This window comes from Monodon monoceros, unplaced genomic scaffold (genome assembly GCF_005190385.1).
Source record: "Monodon monoceros isolate NGI ecotype Baffin Bay Population unplaced genomic scaffold, NGI_Narwhal_1 Super_Scaffold_19, whole genome shotgun sequence".
NCBI classification, from domain to species: Eukaryota; Metazoa; Chordata; class Mammalia; order Artiodactyla; family Monodontidae; genus Monodon; species Monodon monoceros.
In genome coordinates this window covers 66837057-66857061 of record NW_021703775.1, presented here as the reverse complement: position 1 = coordinate 66857061, position 20005 = coordinate 66837057, and the positions used below count along the sequence as shown (strand labels likewise).

The following is a 20005-nucleotide window of genomic DNA, read 5'->3' as shown; positions in this document are numbered from 1 at the left end:
AAAGTCCCCTCAGCAACTCCACCAATTATTAACAAATGCAAGGAATGTACATGTTGATCAGAAAGAAGGAGGTGGGAGAAAGAAAGAATGGTTTGCTGGGGAACCACAGTTTAAGGAGCATCACAAAGACTACCTCTGGCAGTGCCATGGGAGACCTGGTGAGTACTCAGTCCTCTCAGCAAGACTGTGGCTCAGCAGGAAACAGTGTCTGAGTTTGCCGGAGTTGAGAAACATCTCTTGAGAGCACCTAAATTCAATCGTTCTACTTACATCTGACAAAATTAGTTTGGCTTTCCAGTGGCCAGGCGGCTGGGGATGGGAAGAGGGTGTAGGCTGGGGGGAAGGTCACGCCAAGATGGAAATAATGGCCCTTCAGATGTTGGATGACTGAACTGTCATTCTGGATGGTACCTCAGAAGTGGATTAATGGGAGCCTATGCTTGTGAGCAGCCTGGATGGCAGAAGGCCAGACCCCAGGATGGGGAGAATACACCAAGGAGGAGTTACCTTGGAAAACTGTGGGTAATCCACCAGCCCCAGCAATCACCCTGCCCTCATGAGTGCTTCCACGCCAACTGTGACTGAAATGATTCCACTTCCTACTGGTGCAGTCTCTAGTTTGGAGCTGCTTCTCCAGCCCCAAGTTGTCCCTTGGGGGCATCCATGCAGCTGGGCTGATGCTGCCTCATGCCTCACCAATAACCGTGAATACTACAGGACTCAAATGCAATGGATAGAAAGAAAGAGGAATAAAAAATAGGGAAGATGAGTCCCCCCTGCCCCTTGCCTTTGATTACTCTGGCTTTACATATCCTGAATTATGATGATTTATTACAAAGTGAGTGATTCTTGAGAAGACAAATTTAGCTTAGGGGCTGAATTCTTGAAATTAAGAGTGTCAATGTAGACTTTAGGACTTAACCATTTACATGAGGAAATTTATAAATCAGGAATTTTACAGAGCTTATAGGCCAAGGATAATTAAGGTTACAATATATCACACTATATTACAGTAATCCTAAAGTGTCACCATGCTTTTATGTGTGTAACTCTGACTGTGGAGCGAATATTCAGTGCAGTCATGGACACAAGAAGGCAAAGCCCCTGACCTTCAGGTTGCAAGGACTTGAGTGAGGACATGAGCGCCAGAGATGGGAGAAGAGACACATCTGTCATGTCTTCCAAACTGAGCTGAGGACATCTGCAGCTACTGCCACCATCTCACTTTAGTACAAGGGGAAAAACATGTAAAAATAGAGGCGATATATCCAACTATTAACACTGAGGCAAAACTGGATATAGCAGTCTGCAGAGGCACAGCGTAGAGCAGGCGATGGCTCCCGCTAGGGCAGGCTGTCTCCAGTGGACAACGTGCCAACTAACTAAAGAGGTTTCCACCATCCATGCCAGTATGATTGGCAAATAAAAACTGGCTATATTTAGGTTGCACAGCAGGATTGTTTTGTGAAGGTGTAACATCATAAGGGATGAGGAGGAGAAAAGAGAGAAGGTTACAAACTGCCTGAGAGCAAGTGACACCCTCCTGACAGGAAAGGGAAGGAGCCCATCTGTTCAGAAGAAAATGCCTCCCTGGGAGTTCCTCACTCACCAGGTGAATTAGCTCCTCTTTACCAGACTTATGAAGAAGCTGAACAGTTGTGTGCAGGACAGGCAAGAATTTCAATAATGAGTGCTGGATGAGAGGAGAAAGACAGCATGAAAAAGCTGAGGGAGACTCTACACCCAGAAAATAACTACCCTTGTTTCCTGTGTCACCTCGGTTCCACTGGGGGGATGTTAAGCGCCCAGTCAGTAGATTCAGTACAGCAATTAAGTAGAAGATTTTTTATTGAGAGAGTATCCACTCATTAGTGAAGTGCCTTTTTGTTGTTTTTGTTTGTCCTTTGTCTTCTCAATTGAGATATCATACACATACCTTAAAATTCACCCTTAAAAAAGTGCACAATTCAGTGGTTCTGAGTATATTTACAAGGTTGTACAACCATCACCACTATCTAATTCTAGGACATTTTCATCACCCCGAAGAGGAACCCTGTGTACATTAGCAGTCACTCCTCATTCTACCCTCTCTCCGGCCTCTGCTGTCAATTTACTTTCTGTTTCCATAGATTTACCTACTCTGGATATTTCATATAAATGGAAGCCTACAGTATGTGGCCTTTTATGTCCGACTTCTTTCACCTAGTATAATGTTTTGGATGTTCATCCATGCCGTATCATGTATCAGTATTCCTTTTTATGGCTGAATAATGTTCTATCATATGTATATACCACAATTTGTTTCTCCATTTATCTGTTGATGAAAATTTGGTTTGTTTTCAATTTGGGGCTATTATGAATAATGCTGTGTGAACATTTGTGTATAAGGTTTTGTGTAACATATGTTTTTTAAATTTCTCTTGGCTATATACCTGGAAGTAGAAGTGCTGAGTCTGTTGTAACTCTAAATTTAACTTTTTGAAGCACTTCCAGAGCATCTTCCAAAGTGGCTGTACCATCTTACATTCCTATCAGCAGTGTTTGAGGGTTCTGATTTCTCCACATCCTAGTCAACAGTATCTGTTTTTGATTATAGCCATTCTAGTGGGTGTGAAATGGTATCTCATTGTGTTTTGCCTTAAAAAAAAAAATCCAAGCCATCTGTATTCATAGTTTAAAAAGACAAAGCTTAAAGTGTAAATGCCCCATCCCTCTCCACTCCTCTTTCTATGAGGCAAATACTTTAAATTCTTTTACTGGTTTCTTCTGATTTTATCTTCTATTTCTGGTAGTATGCTTATACTGTTGTCTTTAAAAAAAATCTGTTTTAGTTATTATCTCTTGAATTCCAACAATGGAAGATGAGCATTTAATTTTCTTATCTTCCCCTATGTGCACACAAATACACACTCACTTTATCTTTCCATTTTCACAGTATGATTATAATCTCTATTTTTGGTTAAATCAATAATTGGCACTTACATTGTTATGACTATGTATTCATAGCCATGTGGTGTACAAAATTTATATTTACTTAACCATACCTTTTCCCCTTAGATTCCAGATGACCTAGAGGAAAAAATTTGCTTTTTTTAAATTTCCTCAGTTTTCTACATATTAATTACTACTTCATCATCAAATTCTACAAGAGCTAAAAATTTTTGTGCATATTCAAACACACTGGATATCTGGATATTCCACTATTTCTTTCTTTTTCCTTTTTTCTTTTTTGTTTCTGGGAGACATTCCTTCCAGAGCCCGCCATGCTCCTGCTCTAATCTGAACTTCCTGCATAGCTATTGTCCTGGAACTTTCCCTCATCGTCACTGACTTCTCTCAAGTTGCATCACCTGTTTCCTGGATCTCATATCTTCCTGTCTTAGTTTTATCCCAGTTTACAATAGCATATCTTCCAGTAGCTTCTTTATTCCTCTATTCCTCCATTACCGTCTTGTTTTTGTTAAATATTTTCTAGTGTACCATTTTAATCATCTTGTTTCTTTTAGGTGTTTTTTGTTTTTTGGTTCTTTTCTTAGTGATTGCACTGGTGATTCCAGTTAACACCTTAATCTAGTTTAGATTAATACTAACTTAATTTCAATAGCATACAAAGTTGTTTATGGATGCTTTCATGCTACCATGGTAGAGCTGAGTATTTGTAGCAGAGCATGTATGCATATGGCCTGTAAAGCCTAAAACTTTACCATCTGGCCCTTTACAGAAAAAACCTGCTGATCCCGATCCAGCGTCCTGATCTTCCCGATCCCATTTTCTCTCTCCTGCCTCCAAGCATTAAGCAATCTGTTCTCTCTGAACTCTCACTGTGTTTCACCTTTCCTGAAACCTAGAAATTAACTGCAAGTGCTAAGGAACCAAATGAAAGAGCACAAAACTGTATCAGCAAAGTGTGAAAACCTCCTTGGTGCACATCGCTGTACATAAGATGCTCAAAGTTATAATCTGTCATGATCTGTGAAATCCAATCCTTCAACATGAAATTCTTGAGGATTATTACTACTGATTCAAATTTGAACAGTTCCAAGGCCAGTTTCTCCATCATTTAATCCTATGCCCAAGCAGTGCGTTTCTACATGAGTGTTCCATGGTGGGCATGGGTGGTTTTACTCTGATCAGTATCCATTTCCCATCCTCTTATGAGAGTTCTTTGATTTTTATTTGACACTGGGGATGGGGACATGATGTGAGGCACAGTGTGAGTAGGGTGCTGCCAGGGACCACCACCTGGAGGGCACCTGTCTGAGCTCAAAGCCCACCAAAAGGCAAGCAGAGCTGACAGGGAGAGGGTGACAGGGAGAGGGTAAACTTCATGACACGGTTTAGCTTCTGCATTCTGCCGTACCTTCGAACCTTCCACTTATGTGCACCAAATAAATCCCTTGTTCTGTGTAAGCCGTTTGAGTTGTGTTCCTGGTGCTTATGAGCAAAAGGAGTCGTGACTGACACAGACTTTGAAAGCAGAGGCTGAGCCACTTCTGGGCAGTCACAGAGGTCCAATCGCTTCATGAGGACCCTTCGTTTTATTTTTAGCAAAAGAAGAACAAACTCTTCTGCTTTAGTTCAGGACCTGGAATAGTTTTAGTCTAATGCAGGATTGACTTCAGAACTAATAAGGAATCTCTCAAATTCAGGTTACTGTCCTTGACAAAACAGAAAAACTAATGGTTTCAGAAATTAATAAATATGATGAGAATAACATCGCCAAGTATAGTTTATCAAATTCCTGATAAAAGACATTTTAAAAGGCAATCAGGGGCTTCCCTGGAGGTGCAGTGGTTAAGAATCTGCCTGCCAATGCAGGGAACACGTGTTTGAGCCCTGGGCCGGGAAGATCCCACATGCCATGGAGCAACTAAACCTGTGTGCCACAACTACTGAAGCCCATGCGCCTAGAGCGCGTGCTTCACAACAAGAGAAGCCACCGCAGCGAGAAGCCCACGCCCTGCAACGAAGAGTAGCCCCTCCGCTCACCTCAACTAGGGTAAGCCTGCATGCAGCAACGGAGACCCAACGCAGCCAAAATAAATAAGTAAGTAACTTAAAAAAAAAAAAAGACACACACACACACAAAGGCAATCAGGATGTAATTTCATGTAATAAAGCATTCCTTGCACTTATCTATTTCAATGCATATTCTTAACTAAAACTTCATCAGATGCTCTTAGGCTTCTTTTTTTGATAAATGACCCACATTTTAAAGTCTTTTCTAAGCAAAGAAATAAACATTTTATAAATAATAATATGTCAGTTTCTTATAGGTAAAAACCCTAAAATTTTTATTCTTCCTCAACTCTAATTTCTTGTCCTTGACGTTTACTTACTTTTCTAGTCTAGGCCATAAGCAAATAATTTTTATTTCCCCAGCTTTAGAGGAACCCTGAGCCTTTTTCTAACTTGTTTCCTTTTCATCCCTGCTCTGTAGCCGTGACTTGTCCACTTAACCTGCTTATCCTTAACATAGCACCTCACACAAGTGTCTTAGTTTTGAACCTCCAGCTCTGCTACTTCCTTGCATTAGGATCTAGAGCAAGTTTCTAAATCTGTAAAATGAGGATAATAGTACCTGCCTCATATGGTTGTTGTAAAGATTAAATGAGAGGTATGTGAAAGAGACACAGTGAGCACGTCGTAATGCTATTATTACTACAATATAATAACCAGTGGTCCTTGTGATTTCATTCCACACAAGAGGCTTGTAAGACCCGGCGATGTGTTTATTGTTTAAAATCTAGGCCCCATGAGGGCAGAGACTTTGTCTTGTTCATCACTATATATATGTACCTAATATATAACTGGCATATAATAGGTATTTAATAAATACTTATTTAATGAATGAATGAATATAGGTAATATGGTTATAATTTTACTGATATTCCAATTTTATGGATGAGAAAACAGACTCAGAGAGGTTAAGTGACATGTATAAAGTCCTACAGTGGGTTAGAAAAGGTTAAGATACAGTTCTCCTGCCTGATTGTCCGCTTCCCCCATATTACCTCTAAGGGCCTCTACCGCGTGATCCAAAAATTCAGGTGCAGTATCTTAGTTACTAAATGATGATTTTCAAGGGACAAAAAGGATTCTGAAATTGAAAAACCTACCGTAGTATCCACAGCCTTGACGTTCTCTGTGGGAATGTGCTTTGGGACAGGTTCTTTCTGTGACAGCATCACACATCCTTCAGCACCTAAGGTGATGATTACAACCTGGCAGCCCCTTTCCATGAGCACCAACGTAGCCTTCCCAGCATCCGAGGGGCTACTGACCTCAAGGCTGGTCAGAATCTCAGCCTGAAATACATACAAAAAGAAGAGAAACTGTGGTGAGAATAAGTAACTGGGTCTGCTTCTAGATTAGATCTGTTTTTCTAGGCGATGTCTCCCTTCTTTTTCATAACCACCAATGCAGTGGGGAACTTTGGTAGATACTGGCTCAGGAAAATAAATAAAATAAAACAATAATAACAATGACAACAAAAAAGCTATAAAAGACATTCTTGGGACAACTGGGGAAATTTGAATGTGGCCTGAATATCAGATGACAGTATAGAATTACTGATAATTTTCCTAGGTGTGATAATGGTATTGTGGTTCCTCTTAGGAGATGCAAGCTGAAGTATTTAGGGGTGAGGGATCATGCCTGCAACTTTCAAATAGTTCAACCAAAACAAAAATAAATACACACAGGGGAGAGGGGAAGCCAGTGCAGCAAAATGTTAACAACTTTTTTGGTGGAGAGGATATGAGTATTCACTGTATTGCCCATTCAGCTTTTCCTTATTTGTGATGATTTTCATAGTAAAGAGTTAGGAGGAACAAAGAGAGTTTTACAAAAGAAATAAGGGAAGTGGGGAGGGAGGAAAAGAAGAAAGGAAGGGGCCACTGCCAATGATTTTAGGTATAAATCATACCCATAAATTTCACACCTAAATTCTTTTAGGCTTCTCTTGGGCCATAATGCCTTTTGCATATTACTAGTTTGCAGACCACTCATTTCTTTTGTTTGTTTTGCTTGAGCAAATGGAAGCAGAGTAGGAGAGGCTCTGATATACAGCAGAAAAAGCAATGTGCTGATGTTCAGAGACCTCCACTACTCACTAACTCTGGAAACTTCCCCAAGTCACATAAAGTCTGTAAAATGTAGGGCTTGGACAGGATCAGTAGTTTCCTCCTAGAATATAAAAAATCCTCTGGATGAAGTAGGGGTGAGGGGCTGCAGCCCTGCTTCCTCATCCCCCAGGTACCCGCCCAGCATCTCCAGGGAACCTTTATGGTTCTGGGATTGGCAGCTGAAAATTCACTGGACTAGATGAATTATATGATACTTTTTGACTTAGAAAGCTTATAACCAAATTTTGTCTTTTCTCTATTACAGTTTAATCATATACTGTCTCTTCCTAAGAATGGGTATATCCCTTCCTGTGCTTGCTCTGAATGTGCCCAGACTAACCCTTCTTGGTGCCTGTAAATCATCCCACAGTGTCTGCTCATTCTTGGTGTCAGTCTTCCCAGGAGCATGTGTTTCATTAACTTGACCATGTACCCCCCAGCGCCCCCCTTACCATCTTTTCCATAGACCCTTTCTTTCAGTCTGTGTGGGTTATACTGTGAGGCCACTTTCTTTTTTCTTTTTATAAGTTTTGCATTGATCTTCATTACTGGGATATTTCTGTTGAGTTGGATAGTTTATTTTCAGAAATATCGATTTCTTCTGGTTTTTAAAAACGTTTTAAACAGCTATTCTTTAATGAAAAATCCTGAACATGAAAAATAATGCACAAACACTCATGTACCTACCACCCACCTTTAGTACATTTTACTTTATTAAATTTTACTTTATTTGCTTCCAATAGTTTTCTTTAAAGAAATTAAATGATATTTTCCATATATATTACTTAGTATTGTACTTTTCACCTTAACATTTTAAAATTTGTGTTGATATATGTAGCTTTCTAAAAAAAACTGCACTGTATTCCATACTGCAGATACATGCTACAGTTTAAACAAAATCTGTTTTCTTTTTCATGGACAATTTGGTTTTTTCCATTTTCCCTTTTTACAAGCATGTAATCCTTTTTCCTCTGGCTATTTAAAAATATTTTTATCTTTATTAAACCCCTTGATTTTATGCAGTTCCACTAAAATGTATGTTAGCAGAAAGTTATATTTATTTATCTTATGCGGTACTTTTAACACACTTCTGATCTTTTGAGAGCTCATGCCTTTTCTCAGTTCTAGAAAACACCTTGCAGTTTTCCCTCTAACATAGCTTCTCTTCAGTTCCCTCCATTCTCTTCTTCCTTCATTCCAATTTGACACATGTTGAAGCCTCTCAAGCTGCTAACTTCCTCTTTAACAGTTGAAACTATTTTTCTTTCCATGCTATTTTCTAGGTGAATTGAGTTTTCTACCTCCAGGTGAATTGATCAAGATTCTCTTTCAGTTCATGTCTGATGTTTATCTTTCTAATGAGTGCTTTAAAAATTTTTCAATGACTTTTTCATTTTCAGGACTTCTAATTGGTTGGTTTTCATATTCACAGACTGTTGCTTTGATTCTGTTTTTCTTTCACAATTTCTTCTCCTTTTTTAAAGAATGAGAATCTTAATCATACTTACTTTAAAAGTCTTTTTGTGTTGTTTTATTATTTGAATTTCATCTTGGGCAGATTTCTCTTCAGATTGTTGATTTTGCTGGATCTCTAGCAGCAGTACATTTCCTCATCTGCAGGCTCACTCTGCTCGCAGTGAGTTGGAGAGTCTGCACATTTCACTCCAATCAGGTTTATCCCTGCCTTTCTAGTGGTTTTACAGCTGCATCCACTAGGTCCCCAAGGGTCTCTAAACCAGAGCCAGGTGTTAGGTCGGCAACAGAGAGTTCCTGTTCTGGGGGGTTCTGGCACTAACCGCCAATCCAGTCACTAAGTCATCAGTTGGCTTGGTTTTCTTCCTGATCAGAGGCAGGCTCTCTGTCCTCCTGTCTCTGCAGGTTGGGAGCTTTCTATATGTTATAGCCTCAAGCAGCAGGCATAGCAGCTTCTTCCACTCTTTTTCCTTAGCAGAGAGGCCTTAGCCCAGCATCTCTGGTTTCTAGCCTGGGCACTGCTCCAGTCTCACATGAGTGGCACACTTTCAGTGCCCATTACCCATGGGAGGCAATGCCAGCTTCTGGGACTGGAGTACAGCACACCCAAGGCTGAATCTCTGTGATTCTGTTCCATTTCTGATCTGTGGAGTTATTTATCTTGTTTTTGAGCTTGTGAGTATATTTTCATTGTCTCTTTTTGTATTTATATATCAATGGTTTGTGTGTGGCACAGAGGGAATATCTTAAAGCATGAATTTACATTGTTATCATGATTAGAAGTCATCTATGAGAATGTTAAGCTTTAAAAATTTTTCTTTTTTCCATTAAGTTTTTTAAAATTAATTTTTATTGGAGTATAGTTGATTCACAATGCTGTGTTAGTTTCTGCTGTACAGCAAAGTGAATCAGCCACACATATACATATATCCACTATGTTTTAGATTCTATTCCCATATAGGTCATCACAGAGTATTGAATAGAGTTCCCTTTGAGATCAATTTCCTTAAAGACCAGAGTTCATTCATTTATTCATTCATTCAATAAGCATTTACTAGGTGCCAACTCTGTGCAGAGCACAGTATAACAGATGATAATTTCTAAAGATAACTGTCAATATGTATCACATCATACATGCTCTTTTCACACTGTGACAATGACAACCTTCTATTGAGAGGTGGGGTACCAGGGTGGACTTCCCTACGTCAATCAATAGAGTGGGCCAGAAGAGATGCTGTGTGACTTCCAAAGCTAAGTCATAAAAGCCACCATGTCTTCTGCCAGGCTCTGGCGCTCTCTCTCCCTCACCCCTTCTCAGGAGACTGTATCTTGTTGGAACCCAGCTTCCATATGGTGAAGAAGCCCAGGCCACAAGCAGAAGCCATGTGTAAGTGTTCTGGCCAATGGCCAGCATCAACTAGCAAGCATGTGAGTGAAAGAAGGTTCAGATGATTCCAGTCTTTGAGTCTTCCAGATGAGACCCCAGATATCGTAGAGGAGAAACAAGCCATACTGTGTCCTGTCTCGATTCCTGATGCACAGATACCATGACAGACAATAAATAATTCCTGTTGTTGTAAGCTACTAGATTTGGGGGTAATTTATTATACAGCAATAGATAGCCATTGGGATACAATAGTGAATAAGAGATGTCTGTTCTTTCCCAGGAGAAGACAGAGGTATTGAACAAGCAGTCCATGCTGTGATGAGTGTCTGAAGAATCATTAGAGATGCTCTGTAAGTATCTAGCAGGGAAATCTAAGCCAGTTTGGCATTGAGGGTAATCTAACTTCTTATTGTGAAATGGTCACTCTCTCCAGCAATTCCTGTTTCCTAGCACAATGCCTGGCCATGGTGGTTGCTCAAAAATATTGCATAACCTATTGTGGCTTCTTAAAATTAGCTTCCTTGTTGCAGTCTTCTTTCTTATTTCCTTTATGTTCTGAGAGATGAAGTTAATAAAAAGGCAGGTCAGGAAATCCTAGAAACCTTCATTCAGCCTTTGCACCAAATGAAAAACTAATAGGTCGTTAATTATAAACTTTCTTTCTCTGTATGTTGCATTGTATAATATGTCTTGCCTCCCAATGTTGGAGGAGAGTGCTGGTCTAATACTGTTTGTCCTATAAGAGGGAAAATATTGAAATTTTCTTCCTAAAATGCTTTAGAATGGCACGATATGAATATATTGATAGAGATTTTATGCAGATATATACATTATGACCCTCAGGTGGACTGAGACGGTGCTCCCCTAACAGAGTGGCCACCAGGGCTTCCCATGGCATCAATGGAGAACCTCTGTCTGTCCACCAGTGCAATCACAGGGTCTTCACAACAGAATGCAAATGCTCCAGTGTTGTACATTAGTTAGCACTGCTTGATAAAATATAGGACTCTCAGTTAAACAACAAATAATTTTATGGTATGTTTAGTATATTATTCCTTATTTACCTGAAATTCAAGTTTAACTGGGCATCCTGTATTTTTGTTTGCTATCTCTGGCAACTCTAATACTAACAGTAATTAGTCCATACAATATGGAATGATTAAAAAAGAAAACAGAAACTAATAGTATGAGGGCAGGGTGGGGACTAAAATTAGCTGAGGTTTGATAAATGCCCAATTATGGGTATGACTCAGGGAATCCTTTTTCTTCTAGGACTCACTAGTTTCCTTTTTTCTACATCCCAGTCATCCAAAAAAATCTGTTTTCGTTATGCCCAAGAATTCACATGCAATCAAGTTGATGAGGTAAGTCCTGTTTCTTTGCTTTATCCACGTACATGAAAGTCTTCTGGTTTCTCAAGGAATTAGCAAAACCTTCCATCCTTACCTCACTTTCATTGCAGCAGAACACATCTGAGAGAGTGTAGAACTGGGGGTCTAGGTCAGCAATGGCAGGCGCTGGGTTGAACAGTGTTTTTACTACAAAGGAGTGAAAAAGGGTTTCAGTGGTTATCGTTTTTAACATGGTGCATTTATGGACATTGAGTAAGGGAAATCCCCAAGTACAACCATTTTCCCCATTAGATTAAAAATCAGGGCTTCCCTGGTGGCGCAGTGGTTGAGAGTCCACCTGCCGATGCAGGGGACACGGGTTTGTGCCCCGGTCCGGGAAGATCCCACATGCCGCGGAGCGGCTGGGCCCATAAGCCATGGCCGCTGAGCCTGAGCGTCCAGAGCCTGTGCTCCACAACGGGAGAGGCCACAACAGTGAGAGGCCCGTGTATGGCAAAAAAAAAAAAAAAATCAACTTAGTTACAGATGTAGAAAAGTCTGGAATCTCAATCTCCGTGATAGCCTAGTAGCAATTCCTTGTTATGTCCATTTGCTCTACTTTTTACTTTACAACATTTCAGCTTCAAGGGCAAGCATCAATATTTACAACTAAGGTGATTACAAAGTTATGACAAAGGACAACAAGAACATTAAAGAAAAATTTGAATGTTGTGGCATGAAAGGACATGTATAAATGTGAACATGCAGGCTGGTGAACATTTTTGTGGGTTACTGTGAGTGTTTAGATGCAAGGCTAGTTCATAAATCCATTTTCCAGGAAAGTAAAAAAGAGATGATAGAAAGGAAACAATGAAGAGCTTAAAAATTTCCTGGTAAGAATGGTAAGTAGGAAGTTCATGTACACATCCACGTTTTGAACACCTATATGTATGTCTTCCAAATATGTTGCACTTACTCATGCAAACATACACATTCACACAAAAGCTTATAGTCTTGGCTTCTGTGGGCAATCTGGGAATGTAAAGGAAAGGTTGATAAAGGAGGAGAAATTGAATCAGGCTAAGAGCTAGCTCAGACTACAAGAGGAGGATGGATGGGGACAGCGGAAAGAGGAAAAATGAGAATGTCACGGCCATTGCAGTGTTAGAAGAAGTACATTTTTCAGAGAAGGAAAGTGAACCTCAGAGAGATGAGGTCAGTCTAAGGTTCTAACACTGGGAGATGGTTAAGCTGGGCCCCTACCCAGGGTCCTCCAGCTTGAAGTCCAGGGTTTGGTCGTTTCTAAAGTGGTTGCCTCTCTAGGCCAGGACTTTGTCCATAGCAACACAAGCCCCCCATGGCAATTCACAATATTTAAAAACAGCCTTTGTTCTGGAACTTTGTAAATTGTTTTTTTAAGTATTTAGAACTTATATTCATAGGAAGCTGTCCCTCTGTCAAAACACTTATCCACCAGAGTGCCCAACTAGATTGGTTGGTCTTCTTTCTTCTACCCAGGTCCACGGACTTAGGGGTGTTCAGTAACCTTAATTTACTATAGACTCATAGAGTAAAACTCTCTAGCTGCAGTCCCCAGAGACTCTTCTAGAACAGTGGTTCACCAACTTGGCTGCATATCAGCCTCACTAGGACAGCTTATTAAAATGCCTGACTTCTGGGCTCCACCTCAAACCCACTGAATCAGAATCTCTGGGGGTAAGGTCAGTGAGCGTGCACATTGAGAAGTTCTCCACGTGGCTCTTCCATGGCTAGTTTGGCGCTGATGCATTCCACGTTCCTAGGGAGATGTGTATCAGCATGTGACTAGTGGAAGGTGTCCACTAATTCTGCCTGGGGAGGCTAGCTAATCTACTGCTGCACCTTCTTTGGTCTTACTTAACATTTTGGTTCAGTCAGTGGATCTCGTCCAGTGGTTTATAGGCTAACACTATTCCCATATTTTCATTATTTTAGAATCCAGAATGTCCACTCACAGAAATTCTATGGTATATTTTTGGCTCTTCATATTTTTGCGCAGGGTTATTGTGGGGCTTAAATTAGAACATGGATGTAAGAGCCCTGTGTAAACTATGAAGTGTTGTACAAAAGTAAAGGATTATTACTGTTACTATATTGTCCTTTACCCATAGCCCAACACCCCTGCCTGTCCACCCATCTCTTCTGCCTTCTGATGGAGTTTTTAGCCTGGCAAAAATCTCTCTCATTGGTTTTCCCGCTTCTGCAAGGTCTCAGAGATGTCAATTATGCATAAAAGCCATCATTGCCCAGCATTCTAACACACCCGTTTACTTTTTAGGTTTTCAAAATAAATATGTTGTTCCCTATTTTCCTCAAGCATTAAACTGAAACACCATTGCTCACCTAATCTGATCCTCAAAGCGGCACTCAGCAGCTCTGAGCACAAGTTAGAGCAAGCTATCAGTATGCAACAATAGGGTAGAGCCATTCTTCTTATAAAAGTTCCATTTTATCCTAAAAGATCCTTGATCCAGCAATTCCTTTTCTAACCCTGTCCTACAGACATACACAGGCCTGCAAAGATGAGGTACAGTGATGCTCATTCAGCTCTGCTTGTAACAGAAAAAAAACCAAAAGAAACCTAAGTATCTATCAGAGTGGATAAAAAATTATGACACATACGTCCAATGGAATGCCCTGCTGCTGTTCAAAAGAATGAAGCAGATCTCTGTTTTGCCACATAAAGACTTCTATAATTTATTTATAAGTGAAAAAGGCAGTTTTATAATAAAGTCTATGGTAGGATCTCCCTCACTTTGAACAAAACAAATAAAACATAACTGTATGTGTATTTACATTTATACACTTACATAGAAAAGTCTGAGAGGTTACTCACTAAACTAATAAGTGATTAGTTACAAAAGGCTGAGAATGAATCTGACCACAGATTAACTGCTATACATCATGAAAGACATAATTCTTAAAATATATATAATATCTCACATCAAAAAACGAGTACCTGGGCTTCCCTGGTGGCACAGTGGTTAAGAATCTGCCTGCCAATGCAGGGGACACGGGTTCAATCCCTGGTCCGGGAAGATCTCACATGCCACGGAGCAACTAAGCCCGTGTGCCACAACTACTGAAGCTCGCGTGCTTAGAGCCTGTGCTCCGCAACAAGAGAAGCCACCGCAATGTGAAGCCTGTGCACCGCAACAAAGAGTAGCCCCCGTTCGCTGCAACTAGAGAAAGCCAGCGTGCGGCAACAAAGACCCAACGCAGCCAAAAATTAATAAATAAATTCATTAATTAAAAAAAGAATTGCTAGTGTATAGATACACAACAGATTAAAAAAAAGAAAAAATGAGTACACTGTGAGTGAAATGATGTAATGGAAAAAATGAGTACACTGTGAGTGAAATGATGTAATGTCTGGGTTTTGCTTCAAAATAATCCAAGGTTGCAATGGGGGATGGGAGTAATAAGTTGGGGTATAGATGAAACAAGATTGGCCAAGTGTTGATAATTGTTGAAGCTAAATGAGAGTATATATGAGTTTACCATACTTGAAATTTTTCACAATAAAAACAAAAGAAATTATTTTATTTATTTATTTTTGGCTGTGCTGGGTCTTAGTTGCTGCACATGGGCTTTCTCTTGTTGCGGCAAGCAGGGGCTACTCCTCATTGTGGTGCACAGGCTTCTCATTGCAGTGGCTTCTCTTGTTGAGGAGCACGGGCTCTAGGTGCGTGGGCTTCAGTAGTTGTGGCACGTGGGCTCAGTAGTTGTGGCTCGCTGGCTCTAGAGCGCAGGCTCAGTAGTTGTGGCACATGGGCTTAGTTGCTCCATAGCATGTGGGATCTTCCCCGACCAGGGCTCGAACCCGTATCCCCTGCATTGGCAGGAGGATTCTTAACCACTGCATCACCAGGGAAGTCCCAAAAACAAATTTTAAAGAAACAGTGACATTGAATTTTAAGCAACAACTGCTGGATTGAGAAATTCTACAATTTAATTTGACTGTAAATACTGTATAAAAATCAAGCAAATCTTATTTGCCTGTATCTTACCAAGGGAAAGCATTCTTACCAAAAGAAACTGGATACATAGGCTTAGAGTCTAATAACTAAATTTAGGGGAACAGTGAAAATACCATAAAGAAAGGAGTCTCTTTGGCTCATGCTACCATAAATAAGCATGAATACTTCACCATGATGAAAAAAAAGCGAAGAACTAGTAGATGTAGTTCATCAAAGAAGAATGCAAATTTGTAATAGTCAAGATGAAAAAAAAAACTGATGTCATCCTGGAACCATGCAAAACTAGAGAACACAGGATGTACCGTGGAGTAACTTGAAGTTGCAGAGGTGACTGACAGCACCCAACAGTAATTATTATTCATTACAACGTATGACGGACTAAACTCCCAGTTGTCTTAACAGCATGTCAATGGCTGGTGCAATAATGTCAGTGAGGAACTGGTGAGGCCCAGGGAGGCAATTGTACAGGCGCAAAGACAGGAAAATGAGGTGGAAGCTCTTAATGATGTCACCATGGAGGGCAGGGGGCTGGACAGTTAAGAAGGCCCTAATAACGAGCTCAGAGAAACAGGGGAAGAAAATCACCCTAAGTAAAGAAACCATAGGAAGGTTGGGCTACCCAAAACACTGGCTTGGCAGTCTCCCACTCTAGAGGTTCTTCTCTGTGACTTGAGCATCAAAAACACCCAAAGCTTGGGCTATGTGCTGGACCATGTTATTGTGAAAGTCAAGGTGGCCAGCCAAGAAATTCTGTTTGCCAAATGGAAAAGGACTAAAGTGTCATTAAAAGATATTTTGTGTCCTACCTAGAGTTTAATCTTGGCGATCTTACAATCTCAATTATTTATAATTGTTCCTGTAATGTCCCATTTGCTTTGAAATGGATATAAAGACCAGAACCAACAGGCATAATTTCATCACAAGCAGCTGTACCACCAGCTCTGCCGTGGGCCTACCTCACACCACTGTGACCTAGAGAGGAGGGGGCTGTAGAGGGCTCCCAAGTCATTTTTGGTGTTGCAGGTGCTGTTTAAAACCAATGCTTTCATTGGTAAAGAGAGCGATTTCTGAGAAAGTATATTCAAAGATGAAGGCGGGGGGTCTTTTCCTCTGTATTTTAACAACTGATACATAATCTAATTATACAATGTGTTTAATTCAAACGTCACTGCTTGTAAGTACACAGCTAAGTATATAGATAAGGGAGCTGTGATAATAAACCCATAGATGATGATGATGACATGGATTTTACCATCTTCCTTGTAGATGGAATAATGCTGATTAGCACATATGCAGCCTTGTGGGGTAATGGACAGGACACTCAGCACTCGACAGGTCTTTATGCTCTGCCGGGCCTGCTCTGTGATCAGCCCATTCTCACATTGCGACACTGAGGAACTGTGAGAGCTCTCAGTCCAATTCCCTTGTTTCACAGAATAAAATGAGGCTCAGTGCAAGGAACTGACTTACTTGCATGAGGTCCCCTATTTGGTAAGTGATTGATTCTGAATTCAAAGCCGTACTTCATGACTCCCAAATCAGTGCTCCTTTCATTGTACCACTCTTCTCTCAGGTGAGAATGAAGATGCATTAAATTCAAACACACACACACACACACACACACACACACACACACACACACACACACACACACACACACACACCACTCATAGTATAAAATCTAAGCTGTGTCTGACTGGTAACTACCAAATGGGGACCAGTTGAGTTCTAGACAGAGGCTCCTGTGTGCATGGGCATTTGCAGATAGGGGACACATTGCTGAGAACACTCTAGGGTCTTGTCTCTGTGACTCGAGCAGTAATAACACTCAAAGCTTAGGCTACATGTTGGACATTGTTACAATTCATGGATTTCACTTTTCTAGAGATTCTCTTCATAAAGGCTTAGTTCCTTGATATCAATGGGATGTGGCAGTTTCTTTACTTAAAATGTGCTCTAGGATACAGAACTTGGGTCTTGGAGTCTGGAATCCTGGTTTCTACAGTGACCTTGGTTGAGCTAATTACTTAACTTCTCCGAGTCTGTCTTCTTGCCTTCAATCTGGGAGAAGAATGCCTGCCATATTTTTGTCATAAGGTTTTTTCTGAGGATCAAATGTATATGAAAGTGCTTTATAAACTGTAAAGTACATATAAGTGCAGGAATTACTACTTCCAATATTACTATATAAGAAAGATCATGCAGAATCACTACTTAGGCATGCTGGCTCTCAGTAACAATGTGAAGTAGGCTAGGTGATCTTTGGCCCTCCATCACCTACCCCGACCCATTCCTGATGCCCCAGATCCTCCAGCTCCTCGACTAGAAGAGCTGCCTGGCAGGTGATGGAGGAGGCATTGCTGGACGCCCCCCCCCACCCAAATGACAGCCCGAGTCAGGCTGCCTGTCCCTCTGGGTAACTCTAGCCTCACCTGTGAGAGGTTAGCTCCTCAACTGTGGTTCCTGTACCTTTCTCTCTGCCACAAGATGGGTAGGTGACAGGCCATTAGACTAGGACAGAGGGAACAGTCATCTCTGAGAAGGGACAGTAGGAAAAAAAGAAGTTCCATGAGAATATACTTTGACCTGTACAAGGAAAGACAGGAACATGAATGAAGTGGCACGGTGTACTCACATCACCTGATTACGATGGGTGCAGTCATTGCAGAGAATGCTCACCATAAGCCTTAGACTTTATCTGTGACACCCTGAGAAAATGTAACCAAATGGGTTTTGGCTTAAAATTCTTTCTGACAGCTTCGAGTCCATTAAAAATACATTAAATGTCAGTGAGAATTTGCCACAGCATGTTGTTTTGCCAAGAGGAAATTTGTTAAATCAGGACATACATTTTAAAATTCTCCACAAAATCATTTCAGTAACTTATTTTCCATTTATTGCTATGTAGAACACTATACACTTTGAGAGAATCACTTATATAAACACACAGATACATACACACACTTACTGTTCTTTTTCTTCTTCTTTTTTTTTGGTTTTGTATCTTGATGAGAAAGTTTTATCTGGAAAAGTCAATGTGGTTCTCTCCCTATTTCCTTCTTAGTATAATTCACAGAACTATGGCCACAATATCAAGGAGAAGCCACTGTCTTAGAGTGGCTACTTTTTATTTTGATTTTTTTGACCAAAGGGTGCTGAGATCAGGATATTATCCTAATTTTAATTTAAAGAGAGACGTGAAAGAGAAAAGAAAATTGGTGTTTACTGAGAGGTACTACACCATCCTTGGCATCATATTTTATTTCGTTCTTAGACCAATTCTGTAGGGGAGTATTTCTGTATGCATTTAACAGACAAGGCTCAGAAAAGTCAGATAATTCTGCTAAGACCACAAAGCTAACAAGGAACAGAAATGGGATTCTAACTCAGAAGACACTTTCCCCACTAGTCGGTGGTAAAAAAGAAGCAAACAGAAAGAAACTATCTGGAGTTTTAAAAAGTTGGTTATGTGCTGGGGTTGAGAGAAGGGGAGTGGGTGGGAGAACAGATGAATCAAGATTAGCCACGAGTCGATGACTGTTGAAGCTGGGTGATGGGTTTCCTTATACAATTCTGCCTGCTTTTGTGTGTTTGAAAATTTCCAAAGTCAAAGATCAAACAAAACAAAAAGCTGCTTAAAGGACACCGACAACAAAGAAAATATTACATATAAATAATCTTTTGTTGTTTATAGAAAAGACAATAAAGTTTTACAAAAAGGAGAAAGAACAAATCTTCAGTTCCTTGAGATATTTATCCAAATGTACCTGGGCAGTGATTATACATGACCTGCAGCTTAACCTCTGCTTGTCAGAATGGAACTCATTCTACTACTTAGAGTGTATCTTGGACAATGGGCTGCTTCAGAGATTCTAGTTACTACCTGAATTATTTCTGCTAACTAGATTGGAGATTTGTATTTCAAAATATCAGAAATGCTACTCATGTTATTTTTTCACTATTTTTAAGGTTTTCTAACATTATCGAGAACTACAGGAAGACAGTGAATCTCACAGATGGGAGAAAGAATATTTTACTGCAGAAAAAGTATGGCTTTGCTTAACTTGAAAGGTTAACTTTCACTAAGACCGTGATAAGAGCTTTTACAGAAAGAAGGACAAATGTGTAGAATTACCTCCACTGCTGTGGGCTATTCTCAGGGCTTCCAAAGAAGCTGCTGGAGTTACTTCTAGCTGGCAGATCATTACTTTGGCTCTGCTAATGGCACTGGCTGCTTCCCTCAGGTCTTCAGGATTCAAAAGTAAATTTGCTCCAGCCACTATAACGATGATATTCTGGCCTATAAAGAATTTCTACATGTTTATATTAAAAATCAAGCAAAACCAAGCAACGACATCCTGCAATGTTAAAATCACCCTTAGAAAGTCATTATATATAAAATGTGTTGTAAGTATTAATTCTAGCATTTCTAAGCCATTCAGGTTAAATTTCATATTCCTAATGGATCTTCCTTTACATCTCTGTAGGTATCACGTTATTCTGATCACCTTGAGAAAAAATCTAAAACAAAAGATTTCCCTTATCAATATTCTTATATATTTACAAAGAATATTAGCTGATGAATTATATATAACATACTTAAAAATTTTCTCTTATGGGAAATGGCTGGTACAATATATGTGGTAAAGATTCTGAATCCTAAATGAC

At 40.1% G+C, this 20005-nt stretch overlaps 3 protein-coding genes across 7 annotated transcripts in view; 2 read left to right on the top strand and 1 right to left on the bottom strand.

The window, feature by feature from the left end:
• MRPL33 (mitochondrial ribosomal protein L33) overlaps positions 1–4923 on the top strand; it is a 42040-nt gene extending 37117 nt beyond the window's left edge. Inside the window, exon 7 of the transcript XR_003794869.1 lies at positions 4819–4923. The gene's annotated coding sequence lies outside the window, so the exon portion shown is untranslated. The remainder of the gene's footprint in view (positions 1–4818) is intronic.
• The window catches only part of RBKS (ribokinase), a 74057-nt gene that overhangs the window by 26382 nt on the left and 27670 nt on the right, over positions 1–20005 (bottom strand). For both annotated transcript variants that reach the window (XM_029231728.1, XM_029231729.1), the window contains exons 5-7: positions 19473–19637; positions 11434–11525; positions 6120–6308 (exon numbers count right to left, since the gene is read on the bottom strand). In XM_029231728.1, coding sequence (XP_029087561.1) covers positions 6120–6308; positions 11434–11525; positions 19473–19637 — 446 coding nt within the window. The remainder of the gene's footprint in view (positions 1–6119; positions 6309–11433; positions 11526–19472; positions 19638–20005) is intronic.
• Positions 7920–20005, top strand: part of BABAM2 (BRISC and BRCA1 A complex member 2) — a 475326-nt gene continuing 463240 nt past the window's right edge. Inside the window, exons 1-3 of one of the 4 annotated variants that reach the window (XM_029231734.1) lie at positions 7920–9987; positions 10268–10337; positions 11292–11351. The gene's annotated coding sequence lies outside the window, so the exon portion shown is untranslated. Of the gene's footprint in view, positions 10177–10267; positions 10338–11259; positions 11352–20005 lie in introns of all 4 variants that reach the window. The other 3 variants (XM_029231733.1, XM_029231732.1, XM_029231730.1) reach the window with 3 other exon arrangements.